The sequence below is a fragment of the Natrix helvetica genome (genome assembly GCF_964273705.1).
Source record: "Natrix helvetica genome assembly, chromosome: 1".
In the NCBI taxonomy this organism is placed as follows: Eukaryota; Metazoa; Chordata; class Lepidosauria; order Squamata; family Natricidae; genus Natrix; species Natrix helvetica.
In genome coordinates this window covers 71,500,379-71,517,258 of record NC_138548.1, presented here as the reverse complement: position 1 = coordinate 71,517,258, position 16,880 = coordinate 71,500,379, and the positions used below count along the sequence as shown (strand labels likewise).

At 40.3% G+C, this 16,880-nt stretch overlaps 1 protein-coding gene across 1 annotated transcript in view; it reads left to right on the top strand.

The window, feature by feature from the left end:
* Positions 1 to 14,846, top strand: part of RPAP1 (RNA polymerase II associated protein 1) — a 72,866-nt gene extending 58,020 nt beyond the window's left edge. The window contains exons 21-25 of the mRNA XM_081936279.1: positions 1,019 to 1,161; positions 9,292 to 10,096; positions 12,610 to 12,786; positions 13,763 to 13,819; positions 14,436 to 14,846. Coding sequence (XP_081792405.1) covers positions 1,019 to 1,161; positions 9,292 to 10,096; positions 12,610 to 12,786; positions 13,763 to 13,819; positions 14,436 to 14,591 — 1,338 coding nt within the window. The 3' untranslated portion in view covers positions 14,592 to 14,846. The remainder of the gene's footprint in view (positions 1 to 1,018; positions 1,162 to 9,291; positions 10,097 to 12,609; positions 12,787 to 13,762; positions 13,820 to 14,435) is intronic.
* The last annotated feature ends 2,034 nt before the right edge of the window (positions 14,847 to 16,880 follow it).

Genomic DNA, 16,880 nt, shown 5'->3' with positions numbered 1-16,880 from the left:
TTAAATAATACGCTCATTAAAATTATATCGGCCAGGCACTACTTCCTCTGTTACATAAATTTCAACTGTTAATTATAGAAGTGCAGAGGAGAAGAATGTAGTGGGTGGGGGTAGGGTAGGGTGGGGCAAGATGGCTTAGATGTGGCTTTTGGAGCCTGCTTCTTTTCCTTTTTGTTTTAAAGACATAGAAATAAAGAAGCTATGAAATCTTACGTTCTTCCATTCTGAACTGTGAGAAATTAACACAGCATCTTTTTAATCTTTGTGATTCTGGAGTCGTTTAGATCCCCACCCCTCCTTTGAAATGCATTCCATTTCAAAAGAGTTTGGGAGCCTGGTGCAGTGGATTCATTAACTGTACTGTAGGATGAAAAAGTGTGGGTGAGCTATACGCTAATGGCTGACAAATCTGGAAGGCTGACAAAACCAAGCCTCTGTTTTCGTTTTATTTCTTGCCAAGTTAAAGACAAAGTTACACTCCATTGGGTTGATTTGAGGACAGCGTAGAAGTATCAGAAGCAAACAGATTGTTAGAGCATTTAGCAAAAGTCATGCCGTATTAGAACAAAAGGAGCAGAAGCACCATTTGAACGAGGCTAGAAAAGTCTAGAGCAGATATAAGACAAAGAAGCAAGTAATCCACTAGAAAGAAGACTACGATATTCTTAAAATAAGTACATGCTTAGTCATTATGTGCATGCTAAAGAGATACAAATTGAAATACAAAGAGGATATTTGGCAGTGTCTCATATGGCCACTGCCAAATCCTGCTTATTTTCTATGCTTGCACACTTTTAATAAAGAAATACTTGTTTCTCCACAAATGTCATATGGCATCTTCTTTCTGGGCTTGGACATGAACTAGGGGAAGAGTTATCTTTCTTTCAACAACATGATTTATTTGCGGCAAATGAAATCAGGCCATTATTTGGATTATGTCTCATGCTATCATATTAGCTTCTGTGTCGATGATAACAACACTTTCACCTTTTTTGTTGTTGTTTTGCTTCCTATGCAGGCAGATGCTTGTCCAGATTGCAACCAACATGCTTCACTCCACCACTCTGTTGCCATGGTGTTGTTAAGTCGCTTGTTGCCAGGTAGTGAATACCTGGCTCATGAGCTACTCAGGGGCTTTGCTTTTAATCCACAACTGATTCCGTAAGTTTTATTCTCCTTTTCCTCACTGCTTCTTAAGCTTATATATGTATGTGTATGCATTTCTGTAAGATTATGTGGCAATAGCACCTAGACCTATATACCCTTCATAATTCTTTACCTCACTCTCTGAGAAGTTTACAAATTTCAGGTATTGCCCCCAATATTCTTGGTCCTCATTTTACTGACCTCAGAAAGATGGAAGGCTGAGTCAACCTTGAGCTGGTCAGGATGAAACTCCGGGATGTGGGCAGAGTTAGCCTACATTCTAACCACTGCACCACGACGACTTCTGCACACATACACTCATTTTTTATGGATTACGGTGATTTATTTAAAAGTACATTTTCTCTCTGAAGTCTTGATATTTTAAAAATGAATTGGCAAAATTTTATAAGCTGAGCCAAGAGGTTCCTGAGCTTTCTTGTAATTAAACATACATCTGAAACATTTTTCTCTCGGGCTGTGTTGTCTTTGTTAGGAATGGATAACAATCTAAGACAACAGGATTGGCTGTTATACAGTCAGGTCCAGAAATATTGGGACATCGATACAATTCCAACATCTTTGGCTCTATACAGCACCACAATGGAGTTGGAATGAAACAAACACAATGTGCTTTAACTGCAGACTGTCAGCTTTAATTTGAGGGTATGTACATCCAACTCAGGTGAACGGTGTAGGACTTACAGCAGTTTGCATATGTGCCTCCCACTTGTTAAGGGACCAAAGGTAATGGGACAATTGGCTTCTCAGCTGTTCCATGGCCAGGTGTGTGATATTCCCTCATTACCCCAATTACAATGTGCAGATAAAAGGCCCAGAGTTCATTTCAAGTGTGCTATTTGCATTTGGAATCTGTTGCTGTCAACTCTCAAGATGAGATCCAAAGAGCTGTCACTATCAGTGAAGCAAGCCATCATTAGGCTGAAGAAACAAAACAAACCCATCAGAGAGATAGCAAGCACATTAGGCGTGGCCAAAACAACTGTTTGGAACATTCTCAAAAAGAAGGAACGCACCTGTGAGCTCAGCAACATCAAAAGACCCGGGAGACCACGGAAAACAACTGTGGTGGATGACCAAAGAATTCTTTCCCTGGTGAAGAAAACACCCTTCACAACAGTTGGCCAGGTCAAGAACATTCTCCAGGAGGTAGGTGTATGTGTGTCAAAGTCAACAATCAAGAGAAGACTTCACCAGAATGAATACAGAGGGTTCACCACAAGATGTAAACCATTGGTGAGCCTCAAAAACAGGAAGGCCAGATTAGAGTTTGCCAAACAACATCTAACAAAGCCTTCACAGTTCTGGAACAAAATCCTATGGACAGATGAGACCAAGATCAACTTGTACCAGAGTGATGGGAAGAGAAGAGTATGAAGAAGGAAAGGAACTGCTCATGATCCTAAGCATACCACCTCATCAGTGAAGCATGGTGGTGATAGTGTCATGGCGTGGGCATGTATGGCTGCCAATGGAACTGGTTCTCTTGTATTTATTGATGATGTGACTGCTGACAAAAGCAGCAGGATGAATTCTGAAGTGTTTCGGGCAATATTATCTGCTCACATTCAGCCAAATGCTGCAGAACTCATTGGATGGCGCTTCACAGTGCAGATGGACAATGACCCAAAGCATACTGCAAAAGCAACCAAATAATTTTTGAAGGGACAGAAGTGGAATGTTATGCAATGGCCAAGTCAATCACCTGACCTGAATCCCATTGAGCATGCATTTCACTTGCTGAAGACAAAACTGAAGGGAACTGAATGCCCCAAGAACAAGCAGGAACTGAAGACAGTTGCAGTGGAGGCCTGGCAGAGCATCTCCAGGGATGAAACCCAGCATCTGGTGATGTCTATGCGTCCCAGACTTCAGGCTGTGATTGACTGCAAAGGATTTGCAGCCAGGTATTAAGAAGGGAAAGTTTGATTTATGATTATTATTCTGTCCCATTACCTTTGGTCCCTTAACAAGTGGGAGGCACATATGCAAACTGCTGTAAGTCCTACACCAGCGATGGCGAACCTTTTTTGGCTCGCGTGCCACAAGTGGGGGGAGCGCAGGGGGGTCGTGTGCGGGCGTGCCGCACCCATAATGCAATGCGCGATCCCCCAGTGCGCATGCGCGCACAACATGCGCGACCCCCCCATTTTACATGCTTTTTTAAACCATCCCCAGGCTCCAGAGGCTTTATAGGAGCCTGGAGAGGGCGAAAAGAGCCCCCCGCCTCTCCCTGGAGGCTTCAGGGACCGTCCAGAGGCTTCCCTGAAGCCTTCGGAATGCTTAAAACGACCCTCCGAGCAAACCGGAAGTCATTTCCGGTTTGCTCGGAGGGTCATTTTAAGCATTCCGAAGGCTTCAGGGAAGCCTCCGGACGGTCCCTGAAGCCTCCGGAGGGCCTCCGGGGGGGCGGGGGAGGTTCTTTTCACCCTCCCCAGGCTCCTATAAAGCCTCTGGAGCCTGGGGAGGGCGAAAAAATGGCTTTTAAAAACGGTGAACTCAGCTGGCCAGCGTGCGCATCCGCGCTGGCCAGCTGACAGGGCAGCGCCTTGCGTGCCCTGATAAATGGCTCCGCGTGCCACCTGTGGCACGCGTGCCATAGGTTCGCCATCACTATCCTACACCATTCACCTGAGTTGGATGTACATACCCTCAAATCAAAGCTGACAATCTGCAGTTAAAGCACATTGTGTTTGTTTCATTCCAACTCCATTGTGGTGCTGTATAGAGCCAAAGATGTTAGAATTGTGTCAATGTCCCAATATTTCTGGACCTGACTGTAAGTAATATACAATCACTACTTTATGTTTCATTCTTTAGGAAGGCATTTTTGCATTTTTTGAATAGTCCTTGTCACTGGTGATCAATATTTGAATCAAGCAGGGTGGAATAATTGCCCATCACAGATCTGCACTGGAAAGTTCTCAGTTTATGATTCATTTGCTGAAGATGGGATGGATTTTAAAAATATTAGGCAAATTGATAGAAGATTGGTTTCTCAATGACTTAGTCTGCGATGCTTTAAATTGGATATCCATGATTCTGGAAAGTGGACGTGTTGCCTCAAAACTCAGGCACCCCAAATGTGTATGGTGCTGAAAACTTATTCCCTGAGTTTGGGAAAGAAAATACCTTTTATCTTTGCAAAGGGATTTCTTTGCCTCCTGAAAATACGAATCACCAGTAATTCAGGCAAACCAGAAAGCATTTATTTGGGGTGGGGTGTTTTATAGTGTACAGAAACAAATTATCCTTATATTCATTACATGTGTCATAGTAAGAAAATGATCAAACAATAAAATACTTTGATTACATGTGAGTCTTGAACAACAGCAAACATTGATTCTAAATAACATTCAGCAAGTGGTAAATTTGTGGATTGCATAACCCATTCCCAGCTGGGATTGTATCTTTCTGGAAAGTTACAAGTTCCGAATGTGCTCTCTATTGTGTAGATACTGAAAAAGCAAGTTATCAAGTACCCCAAAAAATGGTCTTGGCTAAGGAGGAGGAAAATACGCTTTCTTAAAGTTAAAAAAGACCTCCATATTAAAAGTACTAATAACACCTTTTAAATGCTAATAATGAAGCCTATAATTTTGAGCCAACAGGTATACAAGAGGTTCTACAAATAAGTGGGCTTTGCCGAGTTATATTAGTTTTATTAAAGAATCTTGAATGCAAGATGTACTTACCTATACAGAAAAAAGGCTATTTACTTTGTTCTCACTGCTGTGTTCTTTTTCATTATCTTCATTTTTCTCACCTTTTCAGACTTTAACAAATCATCTTCAGCTCGCCCCCCCCCCCCCCCCCGAATATTGAAATTTCAAATAGCCCTTAAAGGGCTTGCTCATTGCTGTATCTCTGTGTAGTTATATCTGTCCATCTGTCTGATTTCCTGTCTATCCTTACTGCATCTGTTACCTGCAGTTGTGATGTCATTTACCCATCTCTGATAAACGTCTCTCTTTCTGCTGTAGTTGATACATTTCGGATAAGAATTCCTTTATTTAATTACACGTTTGGTCATCTCTTCCAATTAATATTCAGTGATTCTGTATATAGCCCTTCTTTGTTTTGAAGGCAAAACTATTTTGAGGGGCCACTGAATGATTTCTGAATTTTAATTTAGTCCATAGAACTTATTGATCTAATTGCTTCAATCTTCTCAGATTTGCCTCTATTCTTTTCAGGCTTAACAACCATTAGTGCATATTGAGCTTATATAATTTGCATTGATCTTTCAGTGGCTGTACGTTGTGGCACTTTAAAATGTGAGATGCGTGTTCAGGGGAAGTAGGTGTATATGGAAGGTGCTGAAAATAAATCGGGCATGCCATCAAATGATATGGTGTTCTTTATAACTTTACTGATGTTCTGTTTAGTCCTTCTGCCTCTCTCTTCCACACATTCTGCCATTTATGCATTGTTTTAAGATGCTCTGACCTAAATAATGGAGTGCCTGCATAAGCAATTAAAGCATAGGCACATTTGAGTTCTTCATGCTCGTCTCCCTTTTCTGCCTTTCTTACCTTACTGACAGTAAGCGTGTATCCACATATGGACCTTGTTACTCTCAGGGACTACAGTCCAGAGTTCAACTATAGATAAAATATAAAGCCTGTGGGAGGTGGGAGACTTTTTGGAGCACCGGAAAATGAGGGTGGGAGGGTGGGTGGAAAATTACCTAATATATAAATAAAAAGAAAAATGAGTAATGCATCACGTTACTATACCTCGGCCAACCGCTGTATCTCCTACTCTTTCAATTATTTTTTTAAAAACACGTTTAATTCAAAGTAGAAAAAATAATCTTCAACAGTCTCTAGCCTATAGAAGAATCAAAAGCAAGCGAGCAAGAAAAATGTGAAGTTCTTTTATTCCATCCCTTTTGAGTGCCTGGTCTGCGACAAAAAACAAAATAGGGAAGCGCTGGTGCACTCCTCCTCCTCCTCCTCCTCCTCAAAGTATCGGTGTCACTTTCTGACAGTGACTCAGCTGTGGTGGGTGTAGCTACATTTCCAAAGTAGTTGGATGTGATGCTTTGCTTTGCCTTTCTCTGTAGAGCCTTGAAAGTATCCTTACTGAATGGCAAAGCAGCTCCCAGCTGCCTCTTGAACAATGCTGCAGTACATCGGGGAATCAGGTTCCAACACTTGATACCCCCCCCCCCCAAACCATTCTCCATGCATGAGATCTCAGAGAAGATTTTTGGGATAGAGAATTGATAAAACATCTTTTTTCTGCTCCTGGAAGCTATCTAGATGAGGAGAACTGTGAGCTCCTCCTGACATAATTGGAGAATGTCTTGCATTTTATATAACATTATCTTGAAGGCTTTCACTAATCTATTTGCAAAGTTGACAATGTTTCATAATTCATTCGCAGCAAATTAAGAGTTGACTTCCTTGAGTCATTCCTTGTGTACTCTGCAAAGGATATCAATGTTTTCAATGCAGTTTTCAATGCTGTGGCTTCTCCAGCAATTGGTGATTGAAAAAGAGGAATAGTTTTCCATGAAAACTAATATCCTGGTAGGCATGATGACACTTGTAGTAGGAATTGAAAGTAACTACCAGATGTTGGTCCATTTGTTAAATCAAGAAGGGGGTGTTGGGTGTCAAAAAAGGTGATCTCTAGAATGGACAAGGGTATTGACAAGGAGCAGAGGCAACTGGACTTTCTTGAAAATATTTTACTCACAACTGAAGAAGCTTTTTGGATGAGAAGTGAAACGTTGTCCAGAAAGGAAGGAAGAAAGGAAAGAAAGAAAGGAAAGAAAGAAAGAAAGAGAAAAAAAGAAAGAAAGAAAGAAACCAACCAACCAACCAACCAACCCCAAGAAAATGTCTTTTGGAAAAAGCACCTTTGGGACAACCATGACATGGATGATTGAAACTCTCAACAGATATAAAGACCAGAGATCTTAAAGGCGTGATGTTTTTGCATCTCATCCAGGAAATAATTGCTGATAGTAGTCAGATAATGTATCATTTCCCTTCTGATTCTGTAGAATATACAAATTTGGTTTTTATTCTTTTCAAGACACTTGAATTCAGAAGCATATACTGGATCACATGGTTTCCCAGTAGCAGTGCTACTGAAAGTAATTTTTACCAAACGTGAGTCTCACAAAATTTACCTTAACAAGATTTATGGAAGTGGATGGGATGGGTTTCCATCCAGCAGTTTGAGCAATTGAGCAATTGTTCCTTTATAGGTATTATATTCCCAGATAAATTAGAGCAAAGGCTTTAAAAAAAATCATTCAAATAGCCGTTCTATAGAGGAGTCTTTTCACTGCTAACAAAGAATCTTACACCCAGCTGTTTCTCTAATAGTCTCCTGAACTTTTGTCAGTCTGGGTATTATTCTTGAAACCTGGACTGCTTCTTTTGATTTGCTGATGAAAGCATAACAGCGTGTCTATTACCAGAACAAGCTGGTCTCATTGCATTGAAGATTTGCTCTGGCTTGTATTTTACATAATTAATCAGCCAGTAGAACTCTGATGGGCTGGATATCTTTAAATTACATTGTGATCCACTTATGTGGTTTTTCATGCCGGTTTGGATTATGGGGGTATAATGAATTTTTGAAGCCAGCCTCTCCTTGCCTGGAAACATCACTTGGCATTTTCCATTACAAATTATAGCCACAATACTTTTTCATGGATTGCTGGTCTGCTGAGTGGCGTGTTGTTCTGGATTTGGTCCTCTGTCCATAGAGTGATAGTCTTTCCCATCCAGCCCAAGTGAGGATTGCATGGATGAAATGCCACCTTGAGTTTCTGAGATGTGCCAGAGACCAACCTGAGCGAATGCTCACCTTTTCCTTATGACATGAATAATGACTGACCGATATCATCATCTATTTCATATTGGCTGATTTATCTATCGGTGTGCACGGTCCAGAGCCGTCCTTGGTGAGATGGGTGGCTGTATAAATTTCATAAGTAAATAATAAATAGTCCCATGAAAGAAATACCATGTGCAAATAGCAAGCTAATAAGTTGTTTCACCTTCTTGCTTAAGGTCAGGCTCTCTTTCTTTTTTTGGGGGGGGGGTGTACATTTGCCATTTTCCTCAGCAGAACTCCCCAATAAATGTTTATCATTTTGGTGAGAGGGGGCGGTCTATAAGCGCTAAGAAATAATAATAATAATAATCATTCTGTTACTGGACATACTATAGAATGCGGGAAGGGGAAGTCCATAGAAGGCGAGAACCTTGCAGACCTTGGATAATTGTCAAAGTGGGGGTAGATCTCCTGTCTGTGGGCTTACTCAAAGAATGACCACCTAAGGTAAGAGGACTCCAGATCTGCAGAGTATATCATGCCAGTTTCTCTACGTTTGGGCATGTGTAAAATGGTGGAACTCGTCAAAGCCCACCAATACTCAGAACTTCTTGCCATGGGTATCAAGTTCAGTTATATATATTCAGACAAATGAATGCATAAATGGCAGAACTCTGGATAATAAGGTTCACCTCCATATTCAACAGGATCCAACTTCTGTTGCTGCTTTCTGCTTTTCCTCCTACCCCTAACCTGTTTTTCTTGTTTCTGGTGCTCCTCTAACCCCTCCCATTCCTTTGCTTTACTGCCTGTCCTCCTGTCTTTCCCCCATATTACTAGATTAAACACAAACACAGGTAGTTCCACTATCTCGGCTGCTTCCTCCCTTTGTATGTATAGTAGCACATCAGTCCTTGATGTTTCTTTCCCTGTCATTTTGCTATTTTCATTCCTATATTCTCAGAGAGGTGTGTACTGATGCCAAACTGCTTTTCCTTGCTCTACCTTTCCTTCTTCCTCGACCATGGTGAAAGACAATGTGCATTTATAGCAATCCGGTTTCGCTTTTGCGTTTTTAGCTAAACCTCCATATTTCACAGGAAAATATCTTAAGGAAAAGCATGCCTCCTTCCTTCTTCTGGCATGCTAACAGTATCTGTTAAGTCGCTGTTGAGGAAAAAGCAGTTGCCTTATTAGCAATGTTATCTGAAGAGTGGGATTTGTTTGTAAATACAGTAACAGTGCGGTTGATTAAAACAGAGTGTATTTGAATATAGTAAAAACCCTGTGTATTTATCATCTGCTCTCTCCCCTTCGTTTTTCCAGTGAAGGCAAGGTGGGAGGACCAGAAGCTGCTGACTTCTCAGATCTTCTGCACTTGAATTCAAAGCCAAAGCCATTACAGCTAAGCTTAACAGCTCCCATTTCTTCACTCCCTAGTTATGGTGCTTTACTGGAAGATGCTTACCGACAACTTCCACTGATACAGTCTTGTTTCCTCTTTCATTTAACCTACTTGGAACCAGCTCTTATTCATTCTAGAAATGTTTACCAAGGCCGAACACATCTCGTCCGATCCATGCTGCTTCCTGAGGTCAAAGGGCCTATCCTGCCTTCAGATTGGCTTTTCCTTCCTCTTATCAGCCTCTATAACAAAGCGACTGGGGCGGGGACGCAGTGGGCCACAGAGAGCCCTCTTCCTCTGGACCTTGTGAATGTCGTGACTCGGAATCTGCAGTGGATCCTCCTGTTGGAGACCTGGAGGCCCCAGACCCTTCAGGGTATCCCAATAGCAGCTAAGCTCGCGAGGCTTATGTGTGTGTTCCTCACAGGCAGCGACTTATTTCTGGAAGGCCCCGTGCATTGCTATACAGCAGCTCTGCTCTCCCTTTACTGCCAGTCCAAAGTGTTTGAGTCCTTGAATTTGGACGCTCCTCTCCCTGGCTTAGCGTCTTTCCATGACCTTTATATAAGCTTGTTGGAACAGTTTGAAAGTGTCTCCTTTGGAGATCCTCTCTTTGGGGTCTTTGTGCTTCTTCCTTTGCAGAGGCATTTCAGCAGTCAGCTAAAGATGGCTGTCTTTGGAGAGCATGTGAACACCTTAAGAGCTCTGGGAGTTCCACTCCAACAGGTAGGTCTCACGATGGATGCTGGAGAGCAGATCACTCAGCCACTGCACAGGTATTCCTCAACCTACGACCACAATGGACCCCAGAATCTATGTTGCTAAGTGAGGCATTTGATAAGGGAGGTTTGCCCCATTTTGCAACCTTGCCACAGTTGTTTCAAACGAATCACTGCATTTGTTAAGTTAGTAACACAGTTGTTAGGTGAATCTGGCCTCCCCGTTGATTTTGCTTGTCAAGACGATCGCAAACCACATGACCCCGGAACACTGCAACAACCGTTATAAATATGAATCAGTTTTGACAAGCATCTGAATTTTAATCATGTGACCGTGGGGATATTGCAATAGTCATAAGTATGAAAAATGATCGTAAGTCACTTTTTTCAGTGCCGTTGTAACCTCGAATGGTCAATGAATGAACTGTTGTAAGTTGAGGACTACCTGTAGCTGAGTCAGCTGTTCAGAACTAAATGGATGCTTGAACTTCTTAAAGGGAATTAAGCATTTTCTTTGGACCTTCTACACCCAAAGATTTAAGGTCTTGGTGACAATTCCATTTGTGTGCAGAATGCCAAGTCCTTTGATGACCTCAGTGAGATTTATTTCATAGCAGGGAGAAAATGCAAATGAAGAAGGTATGCGCTCCCAGTACTGGCATAGCAGATATAAGCTTGCAACAAATACATTTTAAAGTAATTAACGTTCCAGGGGCACCTCGAGCATTCACTTCCCCCAAATAAAAATGTTAAGGGTTTGATGGAGAGAAAGGGAACAGTGAAATGGAAGCAGCTTGCAAAATTAGGAAGAGCTTAATATTTTTACAACTGTAGGGCTGTTCGGTCTGGTCTAAGTCTCAAGCAAATACAGGTAGTTACTTATGACCACAATTGAATTTATGTTGCTAAATGAGAAATTTGATAAGTCAGTTTTCCTCCATTTAGCAACTTTCCTTGCCACATTTGTTAAGTGAATCACTGCAGTTGTTGAATTACTAGCACTGTTGTTAGGTGTTAGTCTCCATTGACTTTGCTTGTTGGAAGTTTGCAAATGATGATAGAATAGAATAATAGAATAGAATAACAATCTTAATTGGCCAAGTGTGATTGGACACACAAGGAATTTGTCTTTGGTGCATTTGCTCTCAGTGTACATAAAAAGACAAGATACATTCCTCAAGAATGAAAAGATACAGCGTTTAATGATACTCATAGGGTACAAATAAGCAATCAGGAAACAAGATCAATATAAATCGTAAGGATACAAGCAACAAAGTTACATTCATGCAGTCATAAGTGGGAGGAGATGGGTGATGAGAAGACTAATAGTAATAGTAATGCAGCCTTAGTGAATGGTTTGACAGTGGTGAGGGAATTGATCGCATGAGCCCAGGACACTGAAACCATCATTAATATGAATTAGTTGTCAAGTGTCCAAATGTGAATCACATGGCCATGGGGATGCTGCAACAGTCATAAGTGTGAAATTGGTCATAAGTCACTTGTTTCATCACTGTTCCTTCGAATGGCCACAACAATGAACTGTCGTAAGCCGAGAACTACCTGTAGAATATCCTCCGTTTCTGTAGTGAATATGAAGAAAGGGGGAAAAAAACCCGAATAGAGCAGCTGTTTGTTTTAGTATATGACCTAGTATGATTGATCTCCCTATGTAAAGACTCTAAACGTAATGTATTGGCTAAATTTGAGTCCAGGCTTTAATGTAATTTGGACTGATCTCTTTGTTATCTAATCTAATTATTCCTGCAACTTTTCCATTTTGAGTGAAATCATTTGAGGGCTAGCCTGGATACCAGGGAACTGGAAAGCTTGGAGATACAAGGACAAATGGTTGTGGACTCCTCCCTCCCAGTCATTTAGAAAGAAATCTCTCATAAACCTCTAACATCGTGATGGCGAACCTATGGCACAAGTGTCAGAGGTGGCACGCAGAGCCCTCTCTCTTGGCACGGGCACCGTTGCCAGCTGGTCTTTGCACATGCTGGAGTGCCAGAAATCCGAAGACCAGATGGCCAGTGCATATGCACGCGCCAACCAGCTGGTGTTTCTGTTTCCAGCACGTTCAAAGACCAGCTGTCTGGCATGCACCGGAAACCAGAAGACCAGCTGGCCTGATGCACGCACACATGTGTGTTGTATTTCGGGCACTTGGTACTGAAAATGCCGTCACTGCTCTAACAGCTCTGAGACAGGGAACAGTTTGTTAATGTAGAGAATAGAGCAGCAAAGGGAAGAATAGGCAGAAAAGTAACAAGGACGATGCAATTTGTTTCTGATGCCATTGTGTAGCATGGAACATACAAGGATTGAAAATCACAATCAATCCTTACTTTTTCAAAATTGAAAGACTTCTGTCTTTCAAATACCACTGGATATTTTCATTCTGGGTTATTCTTATCTGTTCCTCTAATGACTATGGATGATGTTAAGATGTGTGTGTGTGTGTTCAGACAAGACTGGTGTTTAAAACGACATATTGCTTTCATGATTCCCTTGCAGTTCCCTTTGCCTCTTGAGCGATACCTTTCTCCTCCTGAAGACAATCTCAACCTCTTAAGCCAATACTTCCATGCCCTGGTCACAGGAACCCTGCGACAGCACTGGTGCCCTGTACTTTATGTGGTTGCAGTGGCTCATGTCAACACTTTCATTTTCTCCCAGGAAAAGGTCCCACAGGTAGGTAGTAACTTTTCACAGCTTGGCTGAGAACAGATTAATTAGCCAATTGCATACATTCCTCTTAGCAGTGGTGTTGTCTGGCCTGCAGCCAGGTTCCTTTTGGGATCTTTGGCCTGTCACACTTCTATCTACTATGCTGTTTCTATAGTGAGGAAATGGGAGGGGGATAGTAAACACTAGGATGTGATGTAGTCAAAATAAAATTCCTTTTAGATTGCCAAGGTCATCCTTTGTCCTGGTACCTCTGCACCTGACCGGAACTGGGCGGGCGGAACTGCCAGCATGGCAGTGGAAGATTGGACCATGTGATGGACTTGTGGGTGTGGGGGCAAGATCTTGAACTTTCAACTGGATGGGGAAACCCAGGAAGCTTTCAGATTCGGGTTTTCACAGACGTGCCAACATGCCTCTCTTCATAAATTGGAACTTTGAGCAATACTTTGCCTTGGACTCTGATTTACTTTTGGATGCTATTTGGAACCCTGACGTGTGTAGGAACACTTTGCATTTGGAGTGTTCCATATAGGTGTATTCCAACTTGGATTTGCCATTTGGATTGTGAATGTAATAAATAGTTTGCTGCATCATTGTAGAGTCTTCTGTTGAAGCAATTCCATAAATTGGTATTTGCTGCCCAGATTAGATATTAGTCCTTTATACAAGTGCAGATTAGATTTTCCTTCTGCCATTTGTAATTGGACTAATTTTTATCTTCAAAGATATTTGCAATTTAAATTATAAATCAATTAATGAATGTTGCTTTCATTGATAGTTCCTATAGGCTACATTTTAGCGAAAAAAAGGGAATTAATGATAATAAAGAGAACCTTTTCACCAAGAAAATTTTGTATGGCTTTTTCCTCCCTTTTTATTTCTTAGTGCCATTCAGTAATACAAGCCACAATACAAGATCCATTATCCTTAGCTAGCATCCTAATATCTGAAATATAATGCCTTCTATATGTTGTTTCAGGAGATAGATGCTGCTCGAAGAAACATGTTACAGAAGACCTGGGTCTTAAAAAATGAGGTAGTTATTTGCATCGTTTTTACAATTCCAGTATTGCCAAGTAAAATCTGACGTCAGATTACCAATTTCAGAACAAATCTTCATTGGATGTATACAGATTGGGATAGAGGACCTTGTTCAATAATTTATCTGGAAAATAAAGAGGAACTGGGGCTACAGAATGAGAGAAGCCCACCTAAACATTCTTACAGCCAACAACAGAGCCCTTTATTTTTATGTGTCACTGTTTGTTTAACTTAAACCCAATTGATGCATATCTTCAGTGGAAGGATAAAACTATTAAATGCAATGGGAGAAAAGGAGTACTAATGTAAAATATACATAGAACTTAATTCATTTTTAATCATCAATCGTACCATGTCAATACTATTGTCTAATGGAGACTCAATAGTTGTAGCTAAAGCAAAATTATCCACAGCTCAGTATTGCTTCTAATGTACAACTGGTAAGCTGCAGATTTTCCATGGCCAAATGTATGGATTGCATGAATTGGATACAACAACAAAGCACGTACTGCGTATTTTACCTTTTCTCTCAATTGAAGTTTTGAGGTTATGTTGGGTATTACTGGTTTCTCTTTCCCATGCAACGTTAATTTGTCTATTGCTTCTTTCAGGGATTAAAGAAACATCTTCTCTATTACAAGAGGGCAAATAAAGAGAACCCACTGGGGTTCTGCCTTTATGAAGAGCTTCCTGCAATTCGACTGAAATACCTGCAAGCAATAACTAGGAAAGAATGCAGTGAGGGAAACTCATTTTCGGATACGTAAAGAGGGCTCTGACTGACTTAACAGAGGAAGTGAGTGCCAGAGGACAGAGATTTTGGAAAAGTTGGGTTGGGTTCATGGTCTCTGAGCACAAGAGGAAATTATCAGCACTTACCCTCAGCCTGGCCCAGTTGTGATAAACCATTTGGACTGTTTCATCTTTTCATCTAGTTGATGCTTTACTTTGGGGAGAAATAAAAATGAGAATAAGAAATGTATATACTGAAATGAACAATAAATGATATTTGATAAATAAAACATGGTGTAAATTTAATGTGTTGGCAGGGGAAGCCTGATATTTTGATGTTAAATGATAGCTTAATGCCTAGTTTTGCATTTGATTGGTACAATGTGATACAGATGTCTGGGAAAGAGGAAACTGGCTCTCTGAAACTGCCCTGAAGGATACTGTCAGATTCTGCAGCTGTTTCTGAGCAAGACTTCTCAGGAAAAACCACATTAGAAGTTTTCATCTCTGCTCTAAGCCACCTGCCCCTCCTTTCCTCCTGTCTTTTTGCATTAGCTGCTTTTGCTCTATTTTTATAACCTTATTATGTTTAATAAAGTTATCTTTCACAGAACAGGATGCTTTGGCAGCTGCAACTATGGACCATATGAGAAAGGAAAAAAAGAATGATTGGTTGGTTGGAAACATGCTGCAAAGGGTGAAACATTATTGAGCTGAGTAAAGGCAGATTCCACATGGATAAGGGCAAGATAGTTTACGTAGGGTAATATCTGCATTCAGGTACATAAATCTGTTTTTTTTTATTTGTTCAAAATTAAAGACACAATGTCTCCATCTGATTACACTTGTACTGTATGGTTTGTTGGAAGAACATCATATCTATCTATCTATCTATCTATCTATCTATCTATCTATCTATCTATCTATCTATCTATCTATCTATCTATCTATCTATGAGTTTGTCCAAAATAGTTTCACAGAAATATTATTATTAATGCCCAAATTTACATATGAAATATCCAGACATAAAAGTGCTATCCACTTGCACCAGAGAGAAGATATTATGCGTGCTTTTGAAGAGGTGATCAAGACTTTTGGCTTTTCCTTTCACAGCCAAAAACAATTCTCTCAAAGAGTGTAACCTCTTTAAAGAGGCAAGTTGTTTTGATGCAATTCCTTCTGGGATGAACATGCTGTGTGGCACATTCTCCCTGCAGATAGGATCACAGAGGAGAATGTGTGTCTATGGAAAGGCTCACCCTAATGTGAGCCCATGGTAGCGAACTTTGGCCATGTCATACATGCAATCTTCCGTAGTGTTGCTTGTGTACTATACATCTTGAGGACGAACATTCTGCGGTCCATAGTTCCTTCTTCTAAACCCTGTAGGAAAATAGGTACAAACTAGAATAAGCAATTAAATATATTTTACAAAAGAGTGTTTAAACAAGATTTTTTTCTCTTTTTTAAACCTAAAATATGCTTATTTTGAGTGTTGGCAAGATCCATCAGATTGCCTCTCAAGTGTAAATTGTAAGTGTAAAGTGTAAATCTTTCAAGTTACATCCCAACTGTTAAACATTTTGGAAAATAGACCTCTTTCCCCATCAGAGGATTTAAGAAATTGGGCTAGGTTCAAATATCGTAATTTAAACAACTGGCCAGTGAAAGAATTTATAATCAAATGTTTTGTTGTGCATTCTCCTTGAATATCACTAGGGGGTGATGTTCAATAAAATATCAGTAAATTTTTTTACCACGGAATATCGCGAATGAGAAAATAAAATATTTGCACCTTCGGATAAAGTTTAGCATTTTTAAAAAATATGTCAACCTTTTTTTTCTATGTATTGGAATCTGATTGTTGGACATTAATCCAGTTCTTAATATAGCACAATGATTATTTCTGTTTTGAAAAAGATCAAGGCAATAATAATCTTCATATAAGTGAGAAAATGGTCTTTTATTTGGCATGTGATTTTCATTGGGTTATATGAACAATTGTAAGGTGATATGAATAAGTTATGCTAGTACATTGTTTTGAGTTTTGTTTCAGTAACCTAATAGGTCAGTTTTCTTTTCTGATCAGAATAGCTCAATTGCACAATTTCACAGCTGATAAATGGAAGGCTGGATTGCTGAACAATCTTCCTGATGTTATTTCATAAAGCATTTAAGGTTTTAGATGAGAAGCAGCTTCATCCTCAGACTTTCATTCCCTGTTTTCTCTTTAGTGATATTTTATTTGTGACCACTGATAAACCAGCGATTTCCTGAAGCTAATGCTTTTTTCCCCCTTTCAGATAACTTTTGCTGTCTATGTT